At 38.9% G+C, this 26,503-nt stretch overlaps 1 protein-coding gene across 1 annotated transcript; it reads left to right on the top strand.

Annotated features, from left to right (window-relative positions):
* The first annotated feature begins 1,934 nt into the window (after nt 1-1,934).
* MELK (maternal embryonic leucine zipper kinase) lies at nt 1,935-23,992 on the top strand. Its single transcript, XM_072155115.1, has 18 exons — nt 1,935-2,090; nt 9,993-10,078; nt 11,179-11,264; nt 11,779-11,895; nt 12,449-12,592; nt 12,675-12,743; nt 14,552-14,644; nt 15,574-15,672; nt 16,620-16,688; nt 16,817-16,915; nt 17,086-17,172; nt 17,394-17,522; nt 18,982-19,116; nt 19,217-19,436; nt 20,347-20,434; nt 20,909-21,077; nt 21,162-21,265; nt 23,603-23,992. The coding sequence occupies exons 2-18, from the start codon at nt 10,015-10,017 to the stop codon at nt 23,787-23,789; spliced, it is 1,959 nt and encodes a 652-aa protein (XP_072011216.1). The 5' UTR covers nt 1,935-2,090; nt 9,993-10,014; the 3' UTR covers nt 23,790-23,992.
* Nucleotides 23,993-26,503: the final 2,511 nt, after the last annotated feature.

Below are 26,503 nucleotides of genomic sequence, written 5' to 3'. Positions count from 1 at the left end.
TATTATAGTAGTTATATTCCTGTACATAGGGGGCAGTATTATAGTAGTTATATTCCTGTACATAGGGGCAGTATTATAGTAGTTATATTCTTGTACATAGGAGGCAGTATTATAGTAGATATATTCTTGTACATAGGGGGCAGTATTATAGTAGTTATATTCTTGTACATAGGGGGCAGTATTATAGTAGTTATATTCCTGTACATAGGGGGCAGTATTATAGTAGATATAATCTTGTACATAGGGGGCAGTATTATAGTAGTTATATTCTTGTACATAGGGGGCAGTATTATAGTAGTTATATTCTTGTACATAGGGGGCAGTATTATAGTAGTTATATTCTTGTACATAGGGGCAGTATTATAGTAGTTATATTCTTATACATAGGGGGCAGTATTATAGTAGTTATATTCCTGTACATAGGGGGCAGTATTATAGTAGTTATATTCCTGTACATAGGGGGCAGTATTATAGTAGTTATATTCTTGTACATAGGGGGCAGTATTATAGTAGTTATATTCTTGTACATAGGGAGCAGTATTATAGTAGTTATATTCCTGTACATAGGGGGCAGTATTATAGTAGTTATATTCTTGTACATAGGGGGCAGTATTATAGTAGTTATATTCCTGTACATAGGGGGCAGTATTATAGTAGTTATATTCCTGTACATAGGGGGCAGTATTATAGTAGTTATATTCTTGTACATAGGGGGCAGTATTATAGTAGTTATATTCTTGTACATAGGGGGCAGTATTATAGTAGTTATATTCTTGTACATAGGGGCAGTATTATAGTAGTTATATTCTTATACATAGGGGGCAGTATTATAGTAGTTATATTCCTGTACATAGGGGGCAGTATTATAGTAGTTATATTCCTGTACATAGGGGGCAGTATTATAGTAGTTATATTCTTGTACATAGGGGGCAGTATTATAGTAGTTATATTCTTGTACATAGGGAGCAGTATTATAGTAGTTATATTCCTGTACATAGGGGGCAGTATTATAGTAGTTATATTCTTGTACATAGGGGGCAGTATTATAGTAGTTATATTCCTGTACATAGGGGGCAGTATTATAGTAGTTATATTCCTGTACATAGGGGGCAGTATTATAGTAGTTATATTCTTGTACATAGGGGGCAGTATTATAGTAGTTATATTCCTGTACATAGGGGGCAGTATTATAGTAGTTATATTCCTGTACATAGGGGGCAGTATTATAGTAGTTATATTCTTGTACATAGGGGGCAGTATTATAGTAGTTATATACTTGTACATAGGGGGCAGTATTATAGTAGTTATACTCTTGTACATAGGGGGCAGTATTATAGTAGTTATATTCTTGTACATAGGGGGCAGTATTATAGTAGTTATATTCTTGGTTATCGGAGAATGTATTGCAGTATTAAGTTGTGTTCTCTTAAAAAAAGAAGCTTTATTCCTGTATAAGGGAGGTAGTATGAGTTTCTTTCACTGTGCTGTACATGTTGATTTAGACCTTCTATAAACAGTTTGTATGCAGTTTAGTAACTCCACCCACATCACATGGTCACGCCTACTTGTTTTGACCCCGCCCACAGAATGGGGCCGCATTAACAGTTTTTTCCAGGGCCACTTTAAATTCCCAGTCCGCCCCTGGCCGTGGCTCACTAAATCACTAAAATTTGGGATTTAAGGCGAACAAAGGCAGCAGCGTTTGCATTACAAGATTCCAAAATAAAGACCCAAATTAGCGTTACCAACAGACCCACAATTACTATACAGGCACAGGCGGCAAGAGACAAAGCAACTAAATCAGAGCTACACGTTCCACTTCCGATCCTGTACCAACATGGCTCCTCCGCGCCGTCACACACCTAGCACTGCACTGCCTAGTTTCTATGACCTCCCTCCCGGCATGCAAAGCGCTGCAATCTAGCGCTTGGCTCGTGAAGTATGATTTGATTGGTTGCTCTTCTCTGGCCGGAAGTTACATTTTGTTCCCCGGCAAATTTAAATGTGCCTTCCATGAGACGTCATAGGGAGGCTGTGCCCGGTGTACTGCAGCTAGCGGTTACTCTATGATTCTGAGCTGCTTGTGACAGGTTAGTGACGGCTCCATACAGTGCTGATCGTGTCTGTGACTAGTACTTATAGGCGATGTGTGTGCCATGGATTGCAGTACTGCAATGTAGTCTGTGTGTGTTGCTTCTATGTTATTTGTAAGTAGTGTGTATCAGTATATACACGAGACATAGGTTATATAGTGGCAGCATATACTGGTGCAATGTACAAGTCTAGTGCCTTTATATTGTAGCCATCCCTACCTCTAGGACACCAGTTTCTATTCTCTGCCCTGCTGGTTTAGTGTTCTGGGTGTGTATGTGTAATGAGTTTGCACTGTTTTTTCGTGTGTATCCATTGTTGGTGGTAGTCAGAGTAATGGAGAGTTCCTAGGCATCCCATAATGTTATCAGACATGCAGTTGATTGCCTGGCTCTTATGCACATGAAGCAGTCCAATTTCTTAAAGGGACTGTGTACCACTGGTATACTGGGTCTGACATGTTGACATATTGTGACTGATGCAGTCAATCTGTATTGTGTTGCCACAGTTCTGAACTGTTAATGTGATGTTACTGTATGTCAGAGTCCATGGGGAGGGTGCTGGACCAGAGGGGACATCACAGGAAAGTAGAAGTCCTTTTTATGTAAAGGAACCTGTTACAGAACATCAATATAAGCTCTTAATTGTACATTCTAGGTGACTAGAGCTGTATCTTCATGTTTCATTCCAAAAAACACTTTCATTCAGCTGTCTCTCTCATTGGCTGTGCACATCTGACAATGGCTGGCTAGCTCTAGCACAAACTCTGCACCACACACACAACTCAAGCATGCACAGAGTTTCCAGACATGAACAATTAGCACCCCAAGGCATGTTTGGCAGGGTGGGTTTACTGGGCACAGTGGCTGTTGTGTGGGTGGGAGAGAGCTTGGCTGGTCTCCTCCTTCTGCCTTGACAGCATTAACAAGAGAAACCAGCATAAATAAGTGGTTGTGTAGATCCGGTGGTAGGTGCATCTAACGAATGTAAGGATAGCCCTTTTTAGGGCTAATCCTTTAGTCCCTACAAACCTTTTTTCGATAACTTTTATTATGCTAATATGTACATTTTCGAATGAGGCATGGAGTAGCCAGAGCTGAGGCTACACGGTGCGGCTACTCCACGCCCCAGTAGCCTTTTTGATCCTACTTTCAGATATCTTCAGCACACAGCTCCTTGTAGCCGCTGGCCTGTATTCTGTGCGCACTCGTCCGCGAAGCCGGAATTCTGCACATGTGCAGAACACAGGCCAGTGGCTTCATGCTGAAGATATCTGGTAGGAGGATCAAAGACGCCACTGGGGCCTGGAGTAGCCGTGCTGTGTAGCCTCAGCTACTCCAAGCTCCAGTAGCCTCTTTAGAAAATTTGCATATCAAGGCCATTAAACTTTCTAAGATTTTGGGGACTAAAGGATTAGCCCTAAAAAGGAGCTATCCTTACATTCGTTAGATGCACCTACCACCGGATCTACCCTAATAGGTAGATCCGTGGTGGTGGGTTTCTTTTAATGCAATGTTATAATAGGTAACGGAAATTATGGACAGGCACTTTAATCTTAATATGTTTGATATTTGCACATTATTTTTCTATGCAGTGATTGCAGCTTAAACCAGGTGCAAGGCGTTAAAAGATGATATAAAATACTGGCCCTACATTTATATATATATAATTTTTTTTTTTTTTAATTCATTCTAGTATTTGGCTTTATCTGCTTTAATACACCTGAATGTGTAAACACATCCTAATAGACCCTTATGCATTAGCTAGTAGGAGTCAGTTGTAAACTGTGGTTATATTTAAAGGGGTTGGCCACATTTCAATAAATCTGTTCCATTAGCCAGGTGTCTGCATATATATTTACCTGTGTCTTTACCTCCTGTGAGATTCAGCCTTTCCCTGTTCTCCACATGCTACCCTCCGCTACTTCCTGTTTCTCTCTCCTTCAGTCTGTCCTCATGGCAGCCACCAGTGTGTGGTGTGTGTTTATTTTTTTTTTTTGTTTTTTTGGCAGTCTCGCTGACTTACAGGGGTGCAGGATGAATCATAAACTCCTTCCGGTCCCTCCTATTTGAGTGTTTAGACATGTAAACAAAGATCATACAGAGTTCACAGTCTGCACACAGCACTAAAGGAAACATGAATCAATTGGTGAACATTCCAGTATTATTATTAAGACCGTAAAGGCACATTGGCATTTTATGTTAGTGGCCAACCCTTTTAAAGTGGTTTCTAGAATTCTTCGGTTGACATGAGGGAGCAGGATGGAAATATCTCTGGCCATTCTAGGCTTAAGAGTCTGGTCCGTGGTCCTGATGGCACTTGCAAATAAAAAAAAAAAAAAAAAAGCGTTCACCAGACTTCTGAGCAGAAAATGTCGATAGATGTAAATGTTATACTAGAGATTTCCCCACAAAGCTTTTTCAGCCTGCCCAGAAGCTCCTGCTTTATATCCTGTTGCCTGTAGACTGCACTGCTTGTTTATGATAACAGGTTCTACTTCAATACCACCAGGACATCAAGAACCTGACTGGTGGATTAGACAGAATTGTCTGTAGGTGCTGTGTCGAAGTAACTTCTAATTGTCCGTACCCAAGCAGAACATTAATTACACTCTTCCATAGTCAATGAATAGAATAACTGGTATTCTGGTTCCATCTTTTCAAGCACATTAACCTGAGACATGTCTGCTTTCATACTTGGACAGGCATTAAAATTGGACCTTGATCCCTTTTTTGGGTGCAAGGATAAGATTTATGTGAACTAAGATCAACATCACATGAAAAAGACTGAGTAATTGTTATGACTTCTATATTTGAGGGCAACCTCCTGTAGGATTAAAGATCTGCCAATTTCTCCTGCATCTGACTAGGTGCGGGTGATTTTCGGTTATTTCTATACACCCAACTCTATGCCAGGGATGAGCTCTTGGTTTCAGGGACACAGCAATGGGCTCCCATTTATGTTGGCTCTCGCTAAACACGAGAATAGTGCCCCTCTTTAGCACAACAATTTTCAGTCCCCAATATTGTGGTATATGTGTATATATCATAGTTTCCCTCTATTTTAAAGTAAATGAAGGGTGGGGGGTTGTTGAGACTATTACTACTCCAAGTTGTTGTTGCTTGTGATCTCTATCAATTGCTTTTGGCACACAAAGGATTTGTCATTTGACACTTAAGATGACATCTTTTTTGTTTCTAGTGACATACAATACAGACTACACCTTCATCCTGTAGTTGAAGTCTAGTATCTCTAAGCTGCTTCTACTTGCATTTTGGATTCAATAGAAAAATAAAGATTAAACAAACACAAAAAATGAAGCTATGGCGTATTGAGTTCCAGTCTAAAAACTGTCAATCAAGCATGGCAATCTTTCCTACAACTTTCTTTGTCAGTAGTCCAAATATCCGAAATAATGGAGTATATTCATATACAATATGTTTAAGGGAATGACTTCATTCAATTACTGGATATCGATTGCCTATTCACATAATTGATAGAAAATGTCAGTATGCTCAGGTTTTCTACTGATCATTAGTATTGGGGTTCTAAATATGCTTGAAAAGCACTTTAATGGACTGGATGTGTATGCTGCTGCTCTATTCAGTCAGTCCTATGTTCAGTGGTAGACTCTCTTGCCCCGTAGACTTTGCATGGAGAGGCAGATGCTTCTTATTAAACTTTGATCAGGTCCACGGGCTCATGGCTATGGAGTCGGTAAGCCAAACCTCCGACTCCCCAATTTCTTGAATGGTGCTGTCACGCAATTTGCATTTTGATTCAGTTTTGTAACAGAATCAAAACTTACTGGGCCAGGCTGCAGCCAATCGCATATGTGTCTTGCATTTAGAAAACATAGGACAATGGGTGCTGATTGCGTATAGCATGGGTTTGCATACAAAAGCATATGGAATCGGTCGTGGCCTGACCCAGTGTGTTTTGATTCCGATACAAAACAGAATCAAAACTCGATTGTGTGACCGCACCCTTGCCTTTACTCATACATGGGCATGTTTAAAGGAAATCTACCAATCAAGAATTTTTCTTAATCCTGATTTTCTAGTTGCAATAGTAGTGCTAGATGAGGTCACATATTTGAAGTGCCCGTTTACTGTGATCTTTTGGCTAGGAACTTCACTGCTGAGCATGTACAAAAAGTGCATCCACGTTTATCTTAACCTAAAGCTTTACATCCTTCAACCAGGACGAGAACAGACATTCATAGAACACAATTTATTATGCCACTACTTCTCCAAGTTCTTTTGAAAACTATTCTGTACGTACTGCAGTAACTAATTGTAGTTATTTATAGATTTTTGGAGTCTGAGTCAGTACACTTTATTCTGACTCCACAAAAATGGTATATCTCCACACCCCTGCAAGGGTGAAGAGCACAGGCAGCCCTCGTGTTACGTACAAGATAGGTTCTGCAGATTTGTTCTTAAGTTGAAGTTGTATGCAAGTCGGAACTGCATATTTTATAATTGTAGCTCCAGACAAAATTTTTTTTTTTTTTTTTTGGTCTTTGACAATTGAACTTTAAAAAATGTTTGATTGTCATAAGAACCAGAATTAAGAACAAAGCTTAATTGTAGAATCCTTTAACTATTATAGCTGTTTATTGTAGCCTAGGGCTAAAGTACAGTAAATTACTAATTACCAGAGGTCCGTTTATAACTAGAGGTCATCTGTAAGTTGGGTGTTAAGTAGGGGACCACCTGTAGTGATTAGCGGACCTGGAAATTCAGTGCTGGCACCAATTGCATTTGTGTTAACCTGCTGGTGGAAGGCTTTGCTGAAATACAACTTCTGACTGAATGCACAATGTTGCGCACAGACCGGAACTTTGAACACTAGTGAGAGTATAGTAATGTGATGCATTTCATCAGGTCTCTGTCCCCACCTTTCCGTAGGATTTCGCAAGGGATTTGGATAACCTCCTAATGCCCCTGGAGGTGAAAGTAAAGAGATGTATGTCTTTAGTTAAATATATGGCAGACAATACTAGTTCCTTGCTTGCAGCTTGTTTGTAGCTGTGAGAAATGTCAACTAGGAAACCGTCGATGCAGTGACATGTCTGCATATGCAGGACTCCATTACTATCATTGGACCCAAAAAAAAATTAAAAAAAATATTCCCCAGGGAAAATTAAATAGATTTTTACCTGGGACTTTTTCAATTTTGGTAACAAATAGCTCTATAATGTCCAAAAAACTGTGGGAAAAAACATTGAAGGGATATTTTGCTAAATACTAATCGCATCCAAATTCTGAAAATGAACATATGCAACATTTTTCTAAAAGCTATTCAATACATGAAAACTTTGTAGGCAACCAGTAAAATCCTAATCTTCAGCGGGGAGGAGAGTTAAAGGGAACCGGTCACCAGAAACTGGCCTAATAAACTACTACCAGTATGTTGTCTGTCAGCTTTACATTTTACAGATCATGTTTCTTTCATAGCCCAGTGTGGTGACCTCACCCAGAAAATCAACTTTGAAGCAAAATGTAAATTGGTTGTATAAAGTCAAGGTGACGGAGAGTTTAACAGTGAAGTTTAGCTCTCCCTGCCTCTGAACCCCTCCTCCCATGAATTTGATAATGCACCAGACTTCCGTAGATCTGGATAACGATGATCAGGACCATCAATTACAGTGAAGTGTGTGCTCTGAGAGGAGGAGAGCTCAACTCCGTGTTAAACTCTCCTCTTTGACTTTATACAACACATTTACTCCAAAGATGATTTTCTGGATGATGCCACCACTCTGGGCCATGAAAGAAATGTGAGCTGGAGGGTGTTCAGCTGCTTGATCACATGCTCTTAGTGTTTTTTTTTTTTTTTTTTTAAGGTATATTTTGGGTGACAGGTTCTCTTTAAGTTAATGAAGCTCTCTGATGTATGAGATGCATTAAACCAGCACCCTGTAGAGAACAGAAAACTACTATGTCTATGTTCTTGGGTTACACTGAATGTAGTTTCTTTATGAAAAAAAATACACCCCCTTCCCTCCCCAGGGGGTAAAAATATTTTAGTATCTTTGGATAGATTTTTAAGAAATATTCCTATTTTTTTTTTTTTTTAAACAACCTCACAATTTGAATATATATATATATATATATATATATATATATATATATATATATATATATATATATATATATTCAAATTGTGAGGTTGTTTAAAAAAAAAAAAAAAAAAAAATTATATATATATGTATATAATTTTTTTTTTTTTTTTTTTTTAAACAACCTCACAATTTGAAATATATATATATATATATATATATATATATATATATATATATATATTCAAATTGTGAGGTTGTTTAAAAAAAAAAAAAAAAAAAAATTATATATATATATAATTTTTTTTTTTTTTTTTTTTTTTAAACAACCTCACAATTTGAAATATATATATATATATATATATATATATATATATATATATTTCAAATTGTGAGGTTGTTTAAAAAAAAAAAAAAAAAAAAATTATATATATATATATAATTTTTTTTTTTTTTTTTTTTAAACAACCTCACAATTTGAATATATATATATATATATATATATATATATATATATATATTTCAAATTGTGAGGTTGTTTAAAAAAAAAAAAAAAAAAAAAATTATATACATATATATATAATTTTTTTTTTTTTTTTTTTTTAAACAACCTCACAATTTGAATATATATATATATATATATATATATATATATATATATATATATATATATATATATATTTTTTTTTTTTTCCTGGTTTAATTTTCTGCGAATTAAAAGCAGTCTGTCAGAATGAATTTAATCGTAGATAGAATTAATGAAGTTTTCCTGGTGAATTAGAATTTGCAATAAAAAAGGTTATTCCCTTAAAGAGAACCCATCAGGCAAAATAACCCCCCCCCCCTAAACTAATTATATTTTCATAAGCTGCCATTAGAAAGCCTCTATCCCTTCATTGTCCCTCTACATGCCTGTAAACCTAAGCAATGAGGTCCTAAAGCTGTATGCAAATAACCTGTGAAATGTCCTATGCGTCATTAGCATATTCAAGCTGTCCAGCTTATTCATGAATGGGAGGCACAGCCCCCAGTGCCTGACTGACAGCCTCTATAATGATGTGCTCACGCCCCCTGTAGCCTGTGTGTGTATAGGAGAGATGCAACAGCTCCAGGATGCAGCCATGTTATAGCAGAACATGTCAGGTACTTGTGTAGCTGATGTCTGTCTCACACATGTGTATGGGAGGACACAGCATGTCAGCAGGTAAAGCACAGACTCCAGCAATGCTTTACTATACATTTCACACAGACATGAGCAGGAGAGGGGTGGGGGTACAGGGGTGACATCACCTCCTCTGACCATGTGACCAGCCTCATTTACATAATAAAGAAAAGATGATGTTACAATGAATAATGTTTGAATTGACTGGATAAAGGCTGGGATGGAATTTTTGTGAGCTGCTCCAACAGGTAGTGGTGACAGCACCTGATGACGGGTGTCCTTTTAAGATTTTTTTTTTTTTTTTTTTTTGTGTATTTCACACAATTCCTCCACCGAACCTTTTTGTTATGTGTGTGTAATAAAATATATAAGCAGTACCCCGGATGACAAGATGAGTACAAATCTAAAGTATCTTAGTTGAATTTGTATGTAAGTTGGAATTGTTATATTTTATTGTAACTAGAGACTTTATAACTAGATAATTTATAAAATAACTTGCACCACTAAAGAGCTAAATGATAAGACTATATGTGAATATTAATTGACATAAACCATCACACCCTAATCGTTTCAATTTGGTTTGTGTTTTTAGAATTGCGTCACTCCACATTATCGAACTGACAGACTAATAGTCGTATGATACAATAATTTTTATTTTAATTCTTACATTTTCAGGCCTTGCGCATACAATCAAAGAATGGCCGTTGACGATTATGATGAACTTCTCAAGTATTATGAGCTACATGAGACCATCGGTACAGGTAACCTGCTGGTTAAGTTGTAGGTATATGAATTAGAAGATTCCTATTATCTCTGGCTTGAAGAAACCTTTCATCGTATAACAGCTGTATTTGGCTATGCTGCACAATACTGACTTAACTATCAATAAAATATGTAATTATTTAACACAAGAAGAATTAGATAATTGATATTTCTGAATGGCTTCCTTGGTCCAGTGTTGTGCATCATTGACTATGTCGGACAACCTCTGGAAAAGCCATGTGCTAATGTATTGACATATGCATCTCCTAACTCGGCTTATACTCGAGTTAATTAAAAAAAATTAACCTCTGTACTTGCCTTTCCGACTCCTTCCGCGGGTCCTCTTCTGTCTTCAGCTCCTGCTCTGTCAGTGTTTGGCTCCTCACGCTGTCCTGTTGCACAAACCATGTCAGCAAGTGGCTGACGAGATGGTGGGGGGAGCTGGAGCTCAACACAGAAGAGAACCCGCGGGGGAGGGGAGCCTCGATAAGGGGAGTGTACAGACGTGTGTGTGTGTTTTTTTTTTTTTTTTGTTTTTTTTTTTTTTTATGGCTGGAAGGGGATGGGGGGGCACTAGCTATATACACAAGAGGGCAGGAGCTGGCTATATACTGGGGGCAGGCTGTGACCAATGCATTTCCCACCCTTTGCTTATACAAGTCAATAGTTGTTTTTGTGTTAAAATTGGGGGGCCTCGGCTAATACTCGGGTCGACTTATACTCAAGTATACATGGTATCCCCAGCCCTGGGGCAATTGGTGCTCCAGCTCGTGCGTTTGGCGCAGTGCTGTTCGTTACTGGACCGCTGCTCTCTGCATTAGACAAGTTATCAGTTTTGTGAAAAGAATTGGGTGACACAGGGAGAAGAAGTTAATTAGGTGGGAGTAACAGTGCTCTGTGGAACCTGGATGCAACTGTCTAATACAGAATAATCTGGTAATATCTTAGAAATGGAATACTGGAAGAAATAATAAAGGTAGCTTTCAAATCACAATGCATTTCTCCAACATGCTGACAGCAAATTATAATGCTTAGTGGTATTGCTGGACTCCTTAAATTTTTATAATCAAATCCATGGATTTGTCTCTCCCCGTGGTAGGAGGATTTGCGAAAGTCAAGCTAGCAACTCACCTTCTGACTGGTGAAAAGGTGGCAATCAAGATCATGGACAAAGAATCCCTTGGGGTAAACTTCTATTATATGCGGTTATTTGGTGTTTCAATATAGGCCACAGGGTATTCATACAAGTAAAACCTTAAATGAAAAAAAAAAAATCAAAACTTTAAGTAGCATACCATGGTTTGGTTTATCATGTAACCAACATTTTTATTTTTCCCTCACCCCCCTGGGAGGTGGGAGGGGGGTCACTGATACAGCTGCACAATTTTCAGCCTCGTGACTGACCCCCATAGAGGTCTATGGCACCTGGTCAGTGTGGTGAGCACACGCTGTCTTACTGCGCTGTGACCAAGCCGGTTGGATTTGCTGAAAAATATGACATGTACTGTAAATCCGTCTGTGCAAGCATATGTTTATATGCATGTGACCTTACTAAATTATAAAATCTGTAAAAGTTCTCTATAGTAAGAATGTATTCAATCTCATGAATTGCAGGTCAAGTCAATATGTTTATGCAGTGTATTTTGTCTAGAATGGTATTCTTCTAGTCCTGCTATTGAAGGTGTTATGTGTCTTGAAGGATGACTTGCCACGTGTCAAAACCGAAATTGATGCAATGAAGAACTTGAGTCATCAACATGTTTGTAGACTCTATCATGTAATTGAAACCCCCAAAAAGATCTTTATGGCTCTTGAGGTGAGCTTACTTCTGTGAATGTTATTTCTGAGTTTGTGAAGTGTGGGTTTTTTTTTTTTAACTTGTGTTTTGATAATCCTTGATGCATTATGATTCTTATAGTAATTCTATAGATTTGATTCATAGACTGTGAGCAGGACTCTCACTCCTATTGTTCGATATGATTCTTTGTACAATGTAATGGAATATATTGTATAAATCTGCAGCAAATCAAATTAATAGTCTTTAAGGGTACATTCCCCACCGTGCACTGGAGAGGAGGAGACCCCTCCATAGAAAATCCACTGCCGTTTATGGGGACTTATATGAAGCCGCATATACATCCCCTCAGACGGGCGTGTGAATGAGCCCTAAGGGTGATGCTACTCTACCCATTTTCGTTGGTCTCTGCCATTTATCTTAAGTCACCCCCACGTAGATTACCTTTCATGTGGAAACGAATATGGCTACATACGGTACTAAATGACATCCTGGGGAATGGAATCTCATTGTAGAGATAAATTTATTTATTCTGTGTTTGGCAACAAGATTATCTAGCTGCTCTCTCTTGCAGTACTGTCCTGGTGGAGAGCTATTTGACTATATCATCGCTAAAGACCGTTTAACTGAAGAGGAAGCCAGGGTTTTTTTCCGGCAGATTGTGTCAGCTGTTGCATATATTCACAGCCAGGGATATGCACATAGAGATCTAAAGCCAGTAAGTTGAATTGTATTCTTTCTTTCCCATGCATTAATGCAGCTTATTCTTGTTTCAGAATTTTAAATTTTTTTTCCTATAGGAAAATCTTCTTATTGATGAGGATCAGAACTTGAAACTAATAGACTTTGGACTTTGTGCAAAGCCAAAGGTACGCAATTAGCATTCTGTTTCCAAAAAGCAGTCTGTTTTTATAATGGAATTTTTAGTTTGTATAAAGATTATGGATTTAAAAAAAAAAAACATACTCTTGCTCCCTCTTCTGCTTAACTTAAATATTACAGCTAATTTCTCGAAACTGTAAAAAATGGTCTCTGTTATCCCTTTCCATCCTAGAAAAATTTTGACTCTAGAGCCACCTACCTTTAGCTGTTCTCTTTTTTTAGGTAGCATTAGATTTTAACCATCGTGGAAACCGTATTTGGGTATTCTGTACCCAGAATTCAGCTGAGAATTCATGTCCTTCAAAGGTGGAATCAAAGGCAGTCTCCTTAGGGACATGCATTCCCTTTCTTGGAACTACAGTGTCGGTGTATGATGAATGCCCTGCCCCTTCTGGCTGTATTGTGTGCATGGGGCAGGAAACTTCAGGCCCCTCCCTGCCCTCATGTCGTAGAGGCAGGGTCGGCTTTATGTTTCACTAGGCCCATGGGCAACCAAGCCTCAGTAGGTCCCTCCCTGCCCTCATGTCGTAGAGACAGGGTCGGCTTTGTTTCACTACGCCCATGGGCAACCAAGCCTCAGTAGGCCCCTCCCTGCCCTCATGTCATAGAATTTTTAATGCTACCACGTGAGTTCACTGCAGTCTCCTGTTCCCTAAAATAATCTGGGCAAGGGCTGTTTGCGATGATATAGGGCCCCCCCCCCCCCTCACACCATATGGATTCATTAGATAAAGCCCTCCTCACCGCCTGCTCAGAGGATTGCATGGAGGTAGCATAAAGAGAAATAATTGCAATTACTGCCTGTGCACCAGTGACTGCAATTATACCAGAGTTTCTTGCCAGAAAACAAAGATGCAAGCCCTATTAAATCTCCCACTATATATGTGGTAATATTACCATTATGTATTACACTACTTTTTTGAGCATGACATGCCTGATTGATGCACTTGTGATTTCACTAGAAGACTGCTATATATACACATTTGTTACACACTGTTGCTAGAGGGGGGGGGGGGAGACACACTGCTGTAAGGTGGTTTTTTTTTTTTTTTTTGAAATGACACAAATACTAATTTTAAGGTAATATACATGTCCATGCAGATGAGGGTGCACACAATGGTTTACGCAATGTTAGAACCTTGTGGAAAGGTATGCTTCAAATATATATATTCTCGAGCATCTTTAATATCCTGATTATGCAACCATGTAGTAATCACTCATTTTGTGTGTGATTATGTCCTTCTTTTTTTTTTTTTTTTTTTTTTTTTATATGGTATTGGCTGGTGACTTTCTCAACCAACAAAGATGGGAAAAGAATTTAGTATATGCTCATTAACATATTGTACATCTTCCGCCTTAAACTTTGTGCTGCTGTTTCTGAATATACTGACAACTGGCTTATACCATTTACCTTGTCAAAGGTGATCATTGTTAATGCCCTACAGGGAAAGGGCACATGCTACTGGTAACTCCATCTGTTAATTTTGTAAATGGCTCTACAAGGAAGGGTAGAGAGCAGATTTATAAGATTGGTTTCAAGGGGAATGCATGTTTTTACAAAGACTTGTTGGATCGTCTTTAAACTCCTGACTTTTACAGACTTGCTGTAAATTACCTTAAATGTTGGTGGCTCTTTTGATTTCTAAGGCCTAGTTCTATCCCCATATTTTGGTGATAATCTCTTTCTATGTGTAGTGTCCACACCTGGTTATAGCTCACATTAACAAAGACAGAAATTACTGAGATATAAATTGTCCCTATCTATCCTCATTTTGCCATCTTGTTCCATCTGTAGGGTGGCATGGATTATCACTTGATGACCTGTTGTGGAAGCCCAGCGTATGCTGCTCCTGAACTCATACAGGGAAAAGCTTATATTGGATCGGAGGCAAGTAATGGGATATATTTTAAGCTATATTAAGTAATTCCAGTTATTCCCGTTCTTATTATGCTCAATCTTTCCTTCCTAATCTTTTATTTTCGGACCAAAGCTCACTGAGGTTTCAATTACAAAAGAGCTCTGAGGGTGGGATGGGTGATCAGTAAGTCAGAGGTAAAGGCTTAGCACTCAAATAGAAAGCAGTAAATTCCTTTTTTGTAGATATGTGCAATACACAATAAGTCATGTGTGACATCCTCAGACTTGGATTGTGGAAAGTATGCCAGTACAGGTGGAATGCAGGTAGGTTCTAGGTCTGTATTGAGTGGTGGTTTACTTGCCACAAAAGAATATCATCTGACTTATTGTAAATTGCACATCTGTAAATAAGTTTACTGCATCTTATCTGAGTAACAATTTACTTGTTGGTGTGTGAGAAGTAGTGGCATCCTACTCTGACACTGCATGAAACCACAAGGAGTGACATGTACGATATACAGGCAGTCACCGGGTTACGTACAAGATGGGGTCCGAAGGTTTGTTCTCAAGTTGAATTTGTATGTAAGTCGAAACTGTATATTTTATAATTGTAGATCCATACCAAAAAAAATTTGGCCCCAGTGACAATTGGAGTTAAATCATTTTTTTGCTGTAATGGGACCAAGGATTATCAATAAACCTTCATTACAGACACCTAACAGCTGATTATTGCAATCTGGGACAGAGGGGTCTGTCTGTAACTATGAGTTGTCTGTAAGTCGGGTGTCCTTAAGTAGGGGACCGCCTGCATGAACTGCCTCATTTTTGTTAAATGCAAAAGTTCTCCTTATGAATTGGACAATCTTTAGTTCTGGATGTGAATAGATGAGACACAGGACAGTCCGTATGTTTTAAGTCCATAATACAGCATGGAAAATTTACCCTTGTATATTTTATAGGCTGACATATGGAGCATGGGGGTTCTGATGTATGCACTGATGTGTGGTTACCTTCCATTCGATGATGACAATGTCATGCTCTTGTACAAAAAGATAATGGTAAGTTGTCTTCAGCGTTTGTCCATATGTTTAAGCTTTGCCCATGAAGGTACATTTAATCCTATGCTGCAGTTGCAATAGATGCTTCTGCAAGAAAGTTTACTTTAGAAGTACTTGGAAGTCAATATTGCTGGTGCAATGCTGACATGTCCATTAGCATGTCTACCTATTCTGTGTGCGAAGTTTAAAGGGTCGGGAAGTAAGAGTTCTCCTTGCGGAGATTGCCAATTAAGTTCACTTAGTAGTCGTGTGGAGTCTTACTACAAATACAAAAAGCATGTGTCAAGTAGCGAAAGAAAATAATCTTTATTAGATAATAAATGAATACAAAAGGAAAACGCTAATCGGACAAACATATATAAAATCATTTAAAATGTGGGGAAATACAAGCCAAATTGTACCCCCAACAAAAAACACACAACAGGGAGACACTGGCACCTGATAATGCAAACACCTGTCACCCCAAAACAACCCTGCTCTAAACACTGTCCAGGAACCATGCAAATGCATGGAAGCAGCGATATGCGTGGGGCATCCTTCTCAACCCTGTCTCCTTGCAATGTCCGGACCTAATGGTAAATATTGCTCTCATCTGCAGCTGTCTTATTGTTAGGAATGTAAATCTGATATAGTACACTTATTGCAGGTGAGTAGAATATATATAAATTCGTCACAATAACAGAAATTTGGGCCAAATATTTAGGGTTTCATGCAAACGAATTTCGAACTGTCAGAAGTCCCTAGTCATGCAAGGAAGATGGCGATGATGATACATTCCTGATTTTTGGATTCCAATTAGCAAAATGTATTCCACAATACTACCCCCATGCTTTATGGTATATATCTTTAAAGAAAATGTAGTTTTCACAGACCAGGGTTAGATCATATACGGTTAGAAGGCAGATGAGATCTAGTTGTTTCATATATTTAATCTTTTCTTTTCCCAGAGAGGTAAATATGAAATCCCTAAGTGGCTTTCACCTGGGAGTGTACTGCTGCTGAGCCAGATGCTTCAGGTAATGGCATGTGATTTGTACTCTTGTACTTGTTTGTAGCTCAATACCACAGTAAACTTAATACGACAGACTTCTTGAATATTCAACGTGCCAAAAAATACAGATTTTTATTTTTTCCTGTTTGCTAGGTGGATCCCAAAAAAAGGATTTCAGTGAAGCATCTTTTGAGACACCCGTGGCTCATGCAAGGTTACCCTTGTCCTGTGGAATGGTACAGTAAATGCCCTGTGAGTGTTCTCATATGAACATTGCTCTGTTGGCTTCAGATATACTAAAACAGTTGTAGTGGATTTGGTGCTAGGGGTAATGTTCATTATAAAATTATGGAATTGCTGTGTGGGTTTCCCCCCCCCCCCCCCCCCCCCCCCTGACAATTTACTATGTGTTCTACTCTTAGCTTGGCTACATGGATGAAGATTGCATTACGGAGTTATCTGTATATTACAAGCACAGTAAAGAAAGCACATCTCGCCTAATCAAGGAGGTATTTTCCCTTTTCCAGCATGTTATAATGCAGTAATATGTTTTTCCCATTAGATGGCGCTCTGGTATAGAGCTTTCCTACTTGCTCACTACATGTCTTCTACTAAAAGAATGAAACCATTTAGCCTTTACTTTAACTTAACTCAAATTTCTTGAATGTTCTGAAAGTAAGATGTATTAATTATAGCAAAACCTTTTTGTTTTTTATATATTAAATTCTAGTGGAATTATGATCACACTACAGCCTCCTATCTGCTGCTTCAAACCAAGAAGAGCCGCGGAAAGCCTGTTCGTTTGGTTCGCCCTTCATCCGCTGTAGAGCCCTCTGGTTCAAGTTTTAAGGAACTTAGAGTATGTCTAACCAAAAGTATATATTCCCCCCCCCCCCTCAAAACCTGTGGTGAAAAGCTTGAAGAACCCAAAATGCCTTCTTTCTTATATACTTGGGGAGTCCATGGGACAAAATAGTGACCTCATAATAGTGAGGGGGGACATTATTAATTTATATAAATGGTCCATAAAAAAAATATGGCAGCAAGTTGTTTCAGATCAAATCAAAAGAGAAGGGGGCACTTTCTCCGTCTGGAGAAATCAAGGTTTAATCACCAGAGGCAACAGGGCTTTTTTTTTTTTTTTTTTTTTTTTCTTCTGAGAACTGTCAATCTGTGGAATAGCCTGCCTCAGGTGCTAGTCACAGCAGGGACAGCAAAGAGCTTCATGAAGGGTCTAGATGCCTTTTTACACCTAAATAACATTGATGGTTATTTTCTATAGATTTATTTCCCCTAAATCCCTTCCTCATGCAATCCCCTTCCCTTCCTTGGTTGAACTTGATGGACAAGAGTCTCAAGAAAACATTTTCCAAATCATTTGGGTATGTTAAAGCATTCCTGAGTTTTAACCACTTATAGTGACACAGAGCACTGTGTTGTGTCAAGAAGGTGAAAAGTTGCTTTGGCGTTAAGGCTACATTTACATAAACATATGCCCGATGGGCATATGTTCGGCCCTGGGAGAGGAGGAGTAGTGACCCCCTCCCCTCACCTCTCCATAGCGATGCACGGCCGTAAAATGGGGAAAGACTTTGTGATGATTTTACAACATTCATCCCATTGTCTTTTTTGTGTCTGTGTACCTGTCAAATGTTTTTAAATTGGTCAGCATTTATTTACACATACCAAATATTTTGACAGTTTGATATTTTGGTTGATTTGACACTTTTTTTTTTTTTTTTTTTCTTGTACACATTTGAGGCTAATTACTTCAATGGGTATTGCAAATGCCTGCACTTAAATGTGCATTCTCACATTCAGTTTTTCTGATGCCCAAACCAGGTGTGGAGTAATGTGCTCACTCATTATAATCTATACCTACTTTTGGCAGAAGAACCATGCATCCAGAAAAGCATCACACTTTGGTTTTTTTGTGCAGCATACGGCTGAGGAAAAACATTTGGCCAGAGCATCTTTGGTTGTTCCTCAGCAGTGTGCCACACCAAATCGTAGGAGTGATGCCTTTCTGGATGCAAGGATCATGATATACCATCATTGGCTAATTGCATTTTGACACCTTTCTTTCATTACAATATTGGTTTTCATTCAATAGAAGATGGTTTGCCTTACTGTCAACTACTCCTAGGTGCTGAAGTAACTAGTACAATACAAATAGTAGGTGTGTGGGGTATAAAGTGGCCTCTTAATATCAGAATACTTCAAAGTGTTATCGTTATGATATGCTTGGCAGGTTGTTTAGATATATAATTATACATTTTATTTATATATTAAAGTATTACATATTTATACTTTAACAGGCACGGAATAAGTTGAATTTTGAAGAGGCTGATAATGGTGACCTTCCATATGTCTTCGGATCCATGGAGTTTTCAGATGATTTATTTTATGAAGACTGTACATACAGTGGCATCGAACCAATCACCTTAAAAGATGTATGAAAATGGCTAGAGTTTTATACGAATGCTAAATCTTTAAAGAAATGTTTGGCTTAGAATATCTTCAAATATTGCTGACTTGTTCTTATTTGTGTAGCGTACAAAGTTTCGCGCTGAACTGAATAGTGTGGATTCTGCACCATCAACGCCAGTGAAGCAGAAGGCTCACGTAAAACAAAGGGAAGATAAGGAGAACTCTGACAGCAAGCTATTTAAGAGTGAAGGGCCATTTTTACATCCAGCACCATGGACTCCCATTACTAAAAAGAAGGGCGTACTTACCACCCCCAACAACAATATTCTGGTGTTGGGAAAAGGTAGATATAATTTATTTATTTATTTTTTTTTTTTACTTTGCGGATTAGAGGTCACCACATCACAAATCTTTCTGTCTTGGTCTGCAAAGATGGAGTCTGAGAGAAAATAAAACCGATTTACCAATTTTTGGTCTTAATGTATTTAAAATGTTTGGACATCTGACAATGTCATAATCCTCACTGATAAAATCCAGTGCACAAATCTAGCTGACACTATAAAATATGCTAGTGTAACATGTGGGGGAAAGCTTTGCTGCCCCTTACGATCTCTTGTTCCTATGGTAGGTATCATTTGAATGGTGCTGTTTGAACGAGCAATCAACAACGGAAACCCTTCTATGGTTAAAGGATAAAATCCAAAAGTAATACCAAAAAAATGTATTATATTCCACTTTTAAAAGAGCTAAGTTATACAGCCTTTGCACTAATGATTCACACAGAATTTAGTAAAGTCCATTTAATGATGTGATAATACCTTATGTGTAGCCCTTCATTCTGTATACCTCTTTAACCATATATGCAATTGTGTGCCCTCTAGTGGTGGTAAAAATAGTGTTCCAAAGTTTTTCTACAAGCCTCTAAACCAAATATTAGCCTATTTGTAACTAATGGAGAAAAATGGTAGGCAATGCATGAAGTCAGTATTACCAGACCTTATAAAAGTAGACCTTCAGAAAGTGATCATCTGCTAAGGAGTCTAAATTATGATGGAGCGAATTCTCGTACTTCAGTATTTTACATGTGAACCCAATGTTAAGAGAAATTGGCCTGGAATTTTCCAAATCCAGGGGATTAGAGACAATTTTACAAGAAATTTCATCTTTAGTGCGTGTGGGGTTTTTATTTCTTCTAATAAGATGGATATCTCTATAGATCTAATACCATTAGAACTGTTTTGTGGTGTTTGCAGAAAAAAACTCTACAAACAAAGAAACTCCCCTGAAGAAAGTAGTCCAGACCGACAGCGAGATTGCAGCTGTAATAAGCCCGGAAAGACGGTAAGTGATCACCAGGTTCTTTACATGGGGCACGATTTATTCAAGAGTCTAGACTGTTGAGTCATTTTGCACAGGCACTCCAATATCCTTATTTCTCAAGCCAGAGTATCATATCTACCAAATATATCTGAAACGAATAGCTATTTCTAACTGTGTATTGAGGAGATCTGTTATTACTGTATATACTCATGTATAAGCAGAGTCTTTCAGCACAAAAAATGTGCTGAAAAATGTCCCCTCGGCTTATACACAAGTCAATATCCAGCTATAAAGAGTAAAAAAATAATAAACTTACATACTCACCCTCCGGTGGCCCAGATGTGCAGCGCTGCTCCCCCGATGTCCGCGCGGCTCGTCTTCACGCTTCTGCGCCCGTCTGTTGACACCAGACAAGTATATGTCCACTAGGTGGTATCACAGGGCAATAAAACATTACTATCTACATTGTATGATCATGTTCACTTGTTCTGTTAGCTGTCGCTCGGTGGATCTTGACTTGAATCAGGCGCACCTGGATAGTGCACAGAAGAAGAAAGGTGCAAAAGTATTTGGGAGTCTGGAAAGAGGACTGGATAAGGTCATAACAATGTTAACCCCGAGCAAACGAAAAGGATGTACAAGAGATGGACCCAGAAAGCTGAGGGTAAATCTTTCTCAAGCATGTTTGTTATATACTTGGCATATTCATTCCTTATTATAACTGATAGTTCTACTGTTTATTTTACAGGCTCATTACAATGTAACCATGATAAATCTGCTGAATCCTGACCAGCTGCTAAATGAAATAGTCAGAGTGCTGCCACAGAAGAATGTAGACTATGTACAGAAGGGGTAAGTGCATCAGGCTTATATAATTTATTTTCCCTCTTGGGATTATTCTACAACCCTGAAAGGTTTAATTAATGTAAGTTCCAAGGCAGCGTGAAATACTGTTGTACTCACTGGTTACAAGAGGCTACTAAATATTGTGGTGTATATGGAGCATCAAGTTTTCACTTTAAAAACTGCCTAGGATGTGCCCTCAGTCTATGCATTAACAGTTAGTGCACCCCTATTGGTCCCGTTTCTGTTTGTTTATAAAGCTGTTCTGGTTCGTCCTATAGCCTTGTACCTTGTCACCAGAAGAAAAGAAGTCCTACACCTCTTTGTTGGCTGGATTTTAACCCCTGTGCCTGCCTCTGCTTAGCAAAGTATAGCTTTTTGCACATTTTATACAGTGTGTGTGTCTACCTACAGGGAGGGAGTCTCCAATATATTTGCTCTGAAGGATTTACAAATACAGTGCTCAAAACACGATAATGAAGTCTGCCTTGGGCCGATTTTAGTTATTGTATAAATGCCTGTGCCGTTTTGTGGTTTTTGGTGCTTCTGGGGTGTTAAAGATTTTTATCTAGGGGCTTAACCGCCCTTACTTCAGTTGTACAGGTGACTTTCAAATTAACTCTTTTATGGCCAAAAATGGCTCCCTGGTACCAGGATGAGAACAAACCTAGACAAATCAGTCTCTAGTATATGTACAAAATCTACTCCCAGTTTATTAGTCTCTGCTGCATATATCAAAGAAGAAAAAATCAGCATATAGATGGGCGTGGAAAAGGAGATGAGATGCTTAGATGCTATAGGCTTAGTTTAAATGTACAACAACCGCCCCACTAATATATTCTAACAAAAGGTTCAGGAAGTGTAAACTATTCCCTATTCTTAGAGGCCTCCCTGTTTCTCAGACTGATTGGCCTTGTGTTAGCTCTGTTAAGTCATAACATGGCCTTCAAGTGGAGAGGAGCGAATGTATGTGAATGCGGCCCGTGGATCAGTAAAGGATGTTCACCCCTGCACTGTGGTGTACAATATATTTTTGAAATGTACAAAAGTGTAACTTCTCACTGCACCCTTGTTGATCCAGTGGACTCTATTCTTGAAACCTACCAGTTACAAAAGGTCACTGTAAACCAAGCACACTCATTTAGCTGTTGGGAACCTGACTCAGGCGATGCTCTTTATAATCCACAAAACATTGTAGTTTCTTCAGAAGATCGCTCTTTAATGTATGCAAATTGGCACCAGGCACTCCTGTGCATATCACACACTGCACTCTGTTTAACTGTCAATAATTTATGCACGCCTCTTGCTCCGCTTCAATCCCGCCCTCTCGGACATTTCCGAGAGCTCAGCTTCCATCCCGCCGCCTCTCTGCCTTGTCAGTTCCCGAGAGCCAGTGAAGTCACTGGCTTTTCGGGATCACTCTCACGTGTGTGTGATCAGCTCACTATATGCGCAGCCGCCTGCTCCTCGGCGCAGCTGCAAGATACAAACTCTGCACGACTGTTCATTGAGGAAAATGACTGCACAAGTGTTCCCGAGAGCTGGGTGACATCACTGGCTCTCGAACTGCCGAAGCAGAGGGAGGGCCGGATGAAAGCTGAGCTCCCAAATGTCAGAAAAGGTGCAGGATAGAAGCTCAGCAAGAGGTGTGCATAAATTATTGGCAGATAAGCGCCAAATGCCCTGTGTTATATGCACAGGAGTGTCCGGTGCCGATTTGCATAGATTAGAGTTGTCTACTGAAGAAACTACAAGATTTTGTGGATTATAAAGGGAAGCACCTGAATCTGGTTCCCAACAGCAAAGTGAGTGTGCTTGGTTCATAGTGACCTTTTCTAAGTGGTAGGTTTCCTTTAAAGGGGTATTCCCATGAAGATAAGATTCTTAAAAATACTCGGGATAACAAAATAACATTTTAACTCTCTGTTCTTGACAATAATGCAGCATTTCAGATATAATTCCAACCTGTCTCTATCAGTCCTGGTGTAAACAATTTCTGTTGCCCCTGGATCCAACCCTGGCTCTTCTGCATATAGGGTCGGCAGACATACCCTTGCATTCCAGGACAAGTAAAACTGAGGGGAGAATGTAATGTGTAAAATGCATCTCCTCATCTCTTTCCAAGTGTCATATACTAGTGAGTGTTCAGAAGCTCACCAAAAGTGTATATAAACCCGTACCCTGATAATATAACCACATTGTCACACAGCATCTCACAGCAAAGAGGAATCATGAGGTGTCTGGTCAGTCCCCACCCACACTGGAATCTTACTGACCCTCACCGATTGATTGGGAGCTGAAACTGCAGTAAAATGTATTTCACATCTAGAATTTTATGTTCTACAGGTATACTTTAAAATGCAAAACACAGTCGGACTTTGGAAAGGTGACAATGCAATTCGAACTTGAAGTGTGCCAACTCAACAAGCCAGATATAATAGGTATCAGAAGACAGCGCCTTAAAGGTGATGCTTGGGTATACAAGAGACTGGTGGAAGACATTCTTTCAAGTTGCAGGGTTACTGTGGTCTAGCTACTGTGGAGCTTTGTTTCACTATGTACATAAAATAACCACTTTAAAATGCTTGTTCTGTATTATAGTCTGTAAAATGTTAGTGATTGGGAAGTCTTGAGTAAGTGATCATGTGAATAATTGTAAAGCAAAATTGTCTTTTATTTGTGACCTTTTTTAAATGTTTGTCATGTTACACCAAGAATAAAATAATTTTAACACTACCCAATTGTTGTTGTACCCATCCCTCAGAAGATGTAGCAGGGGAAATCTTCTTAAAACAAGGAATGTTTACTGGGACATGGGTGTTGGTGAATTTGCATAATTCTGCTGTCTGTAGATCTTAAGTAGGATTTATTGAGGTCGTTAATTAAGCCACAGCTGTGGTTACTAGAGTTAAACTGGCTGCTCAATGTGTGGAGTAAAATGGGATTGATTCCAATAAATGTATTTAGGCAACAAAATGCCAGCCCTCCTACGATGTAGCTGAATGCTTTGTAATGAAATGTAAATTCATTGTTTTGGTCCAAGACCAATGGGTAATGATCAGAACTGTGAATGCATCTTGATAATCCCTTTTAAAAGGTCATCCAAGCCAATACATTTCCAAAAAAAGTAAATGTACACAGGAAGGGGGAAACCATTGCATCAAAATATATTTATTATATCCCATAAATGAGCAGCACACCATAAGTTCAAGGTGAAAAATACCTAGGTGAACTTTATTCCAACATTTCTGCTCCAAACATTGAGCCTTTCTCAAGCTACAAACAAGGCCCAAATGGTCACTAATATTTAAAGGCCCTGATGCTTGGTCTTATACAGCATTCACCCATGTAAAGCTAATTAAAATAAACTTGGTCACATATACTTCTTTCCTGACATTTGACGTAATAGTACTGCATGGCGGGAGATGCGTTCCCGCAAAATGCAGTACTATTACGTCAAGCCGACACCCGCCTCTAACACTTGCGATCGGAGATTTCTCCGATCGCAGGTTTTAACCCCTAACACGCCGCAGTCGCGCTGACCGCGGCGTGTTAGAGGCATTTAAAGATAAGTAAAAGGCAATCAGACCCCCCTGCGGCGCTTACCGGGGGGGGGGTCCGCTCCTCCGATTGCAGCCCCGGGCACCGGCATCCAGAAGCCTTCTTGCAGGACCCGGCTGTAAGACACTGGGCATGCGCATTACATTACACAGTGCAATACATCTGTATTGCACTGTGTAACCTGTAAAAGAGCTTGAACAAGTGATCAGAAGATCACTTGTTCAAGCTAAGATGTCAGTAACTGTAAAAAAAAGTATAAAAAAATAAAGCTTTTTTTAAAATAAAAATAAATAATAAAAGAAAGTGAAAGTCCCCCCCCCCCCCCCCCCAAACACCACATTTCCCTGTAATAAAGTATAAAAAACACTAAATCACAAAAAAACCCACTTATTTGGTATCGCTGCGTCCGTAACAATCTGTACAATAAATCCTAATCAGAATTGGAACTGCTCGGTGAACGTGGTAAAAAAAAAAAAAAAACAAAAAATTAAACTTTTTATCAAATTGCTTTACAAAAAATGTTCTAAAAAGTGATCCGAAAAAGTTAATCACCAAAATGATACCAATGAAAAGAACATCTTGTCACGCAAAAAATAAGCTTACAACCAGCTCCGTAAACCAAAAAATACTATAGTTATGCCGCTATAAGAATGGCAATACTAAAACAAGTGCAATTTTTTTCTATTCTAGTTTTCCTTCAATAAAATTGGACAAATATAAAATAAACTATATAAATGAGGTATCACCGTAATCGTAGTGATCCGTAGAATAAAGATAATATATTATTGTTATGCTACAGTGAACACCCCCCCCCCCCCCAAAAAAAATGCTAAAAATCCAAAACAAGAATTAATGATTTTATTTTCCTCCACACGTAAAAAGTTAATAAAATTGCTTCAAGAAGCTAAAAACCCACTAAAATGAAGGGGTTGTTTTTTACAGTGCATCTCATCTCACAAAAAATAAGCCCTTATTTGTCTAAATTGCTTAAAAAATAAAGATTGGATAGCCTATTCCCAACACTCGTTGTTATAGAACGGTGCGGCGGGTAGTGACTTTCCAACACGGTTCAGACAGTGATCGGGGCAAGATGGCGGCTGTTCCTGACGACCATCCATCCTGCCCCATGGAACAGAAGGGTTACGTCCCACCCACATGATCGCTGCTATTGGCTCATCAATTCAGACCAGCCAATAGCAGCGAATTTACTTATGACGTCAGTAATACCGATCACCATGTCTGTAGACACTGTGATCGGGGCAGGGTGGCGGCTGTTCCTGACAGCCACCAATTGTGCCTTGCGGTCCAGAGGGGTTTTGTTTCCACCCTCTGTCCATGTTTGCCGCTATTGGCTGGTCGATTTTGGTCCAGCCAAAAGCGGCAGTATTCGTCACACTGGGCACAGATTGTTAGGATGGACACTATATACTACTAAGAGACCTGCGACAACTCCAGAGTGACAAGTTTAGTTGGTCCCCTGGTATATTCTACCTCCTTATACGCAACACATTCACAATTCACGCCCAACCTGTTGTGAATTCATTTCAGTAAAATGAATAATTGTAACAACTGTTATGTCCCGTTGCTCCCTATACCCCTCGATTATTTCATATGGGGCGCCACATAACGAGCACTGAACTTTCCAGAAATAATTGCAATTTCCATCTTGGACTCCATTGCATCATA

Source organism: Engystomops pustulosus, chromosome 1 (genome assembly GCF_040894005.1).
Source record: "Engystomops pustulosus chromosome 1, aEngPut4.maternal, whole genome shotgun sequence".
Taxonomy (NCBI): Eukaryota; Metazoa; Chordata; class Amphibia; order Anura; family Leptodactylidae; genus Engystomops; species Engystomops pustulosus.
The sequence above is the reverse complement of the archived record's forward strand: the minus strand, read 5'-3'. Positions and strand labels throughout refer to the sequence as shown.

Excerpts from the sequence above, each read along its gene's own strand:
- MELK (XM_072155115.1), top strand. The coding sequence starts at position 10,015 with ATGGCCGTTGACGATTATGATGAACTTCTCAAGTATTATGAGCTACAT. Across the intron at positions 14,645-15,573 it reads AAGCTTATATTGGATCGGAG|GCTGACATATGGAGCATGGG; the intron begins GCAAGTAATGGG and ends TATATTTTATAG. Across the intron at positions 17,523-18,981 it reads CAAGTTTTAAGGAACTTAGA|GCACGGAATAAGTTGAATTT; the intron begins GTATGTCTAACC and ends ATACTTTAACAG.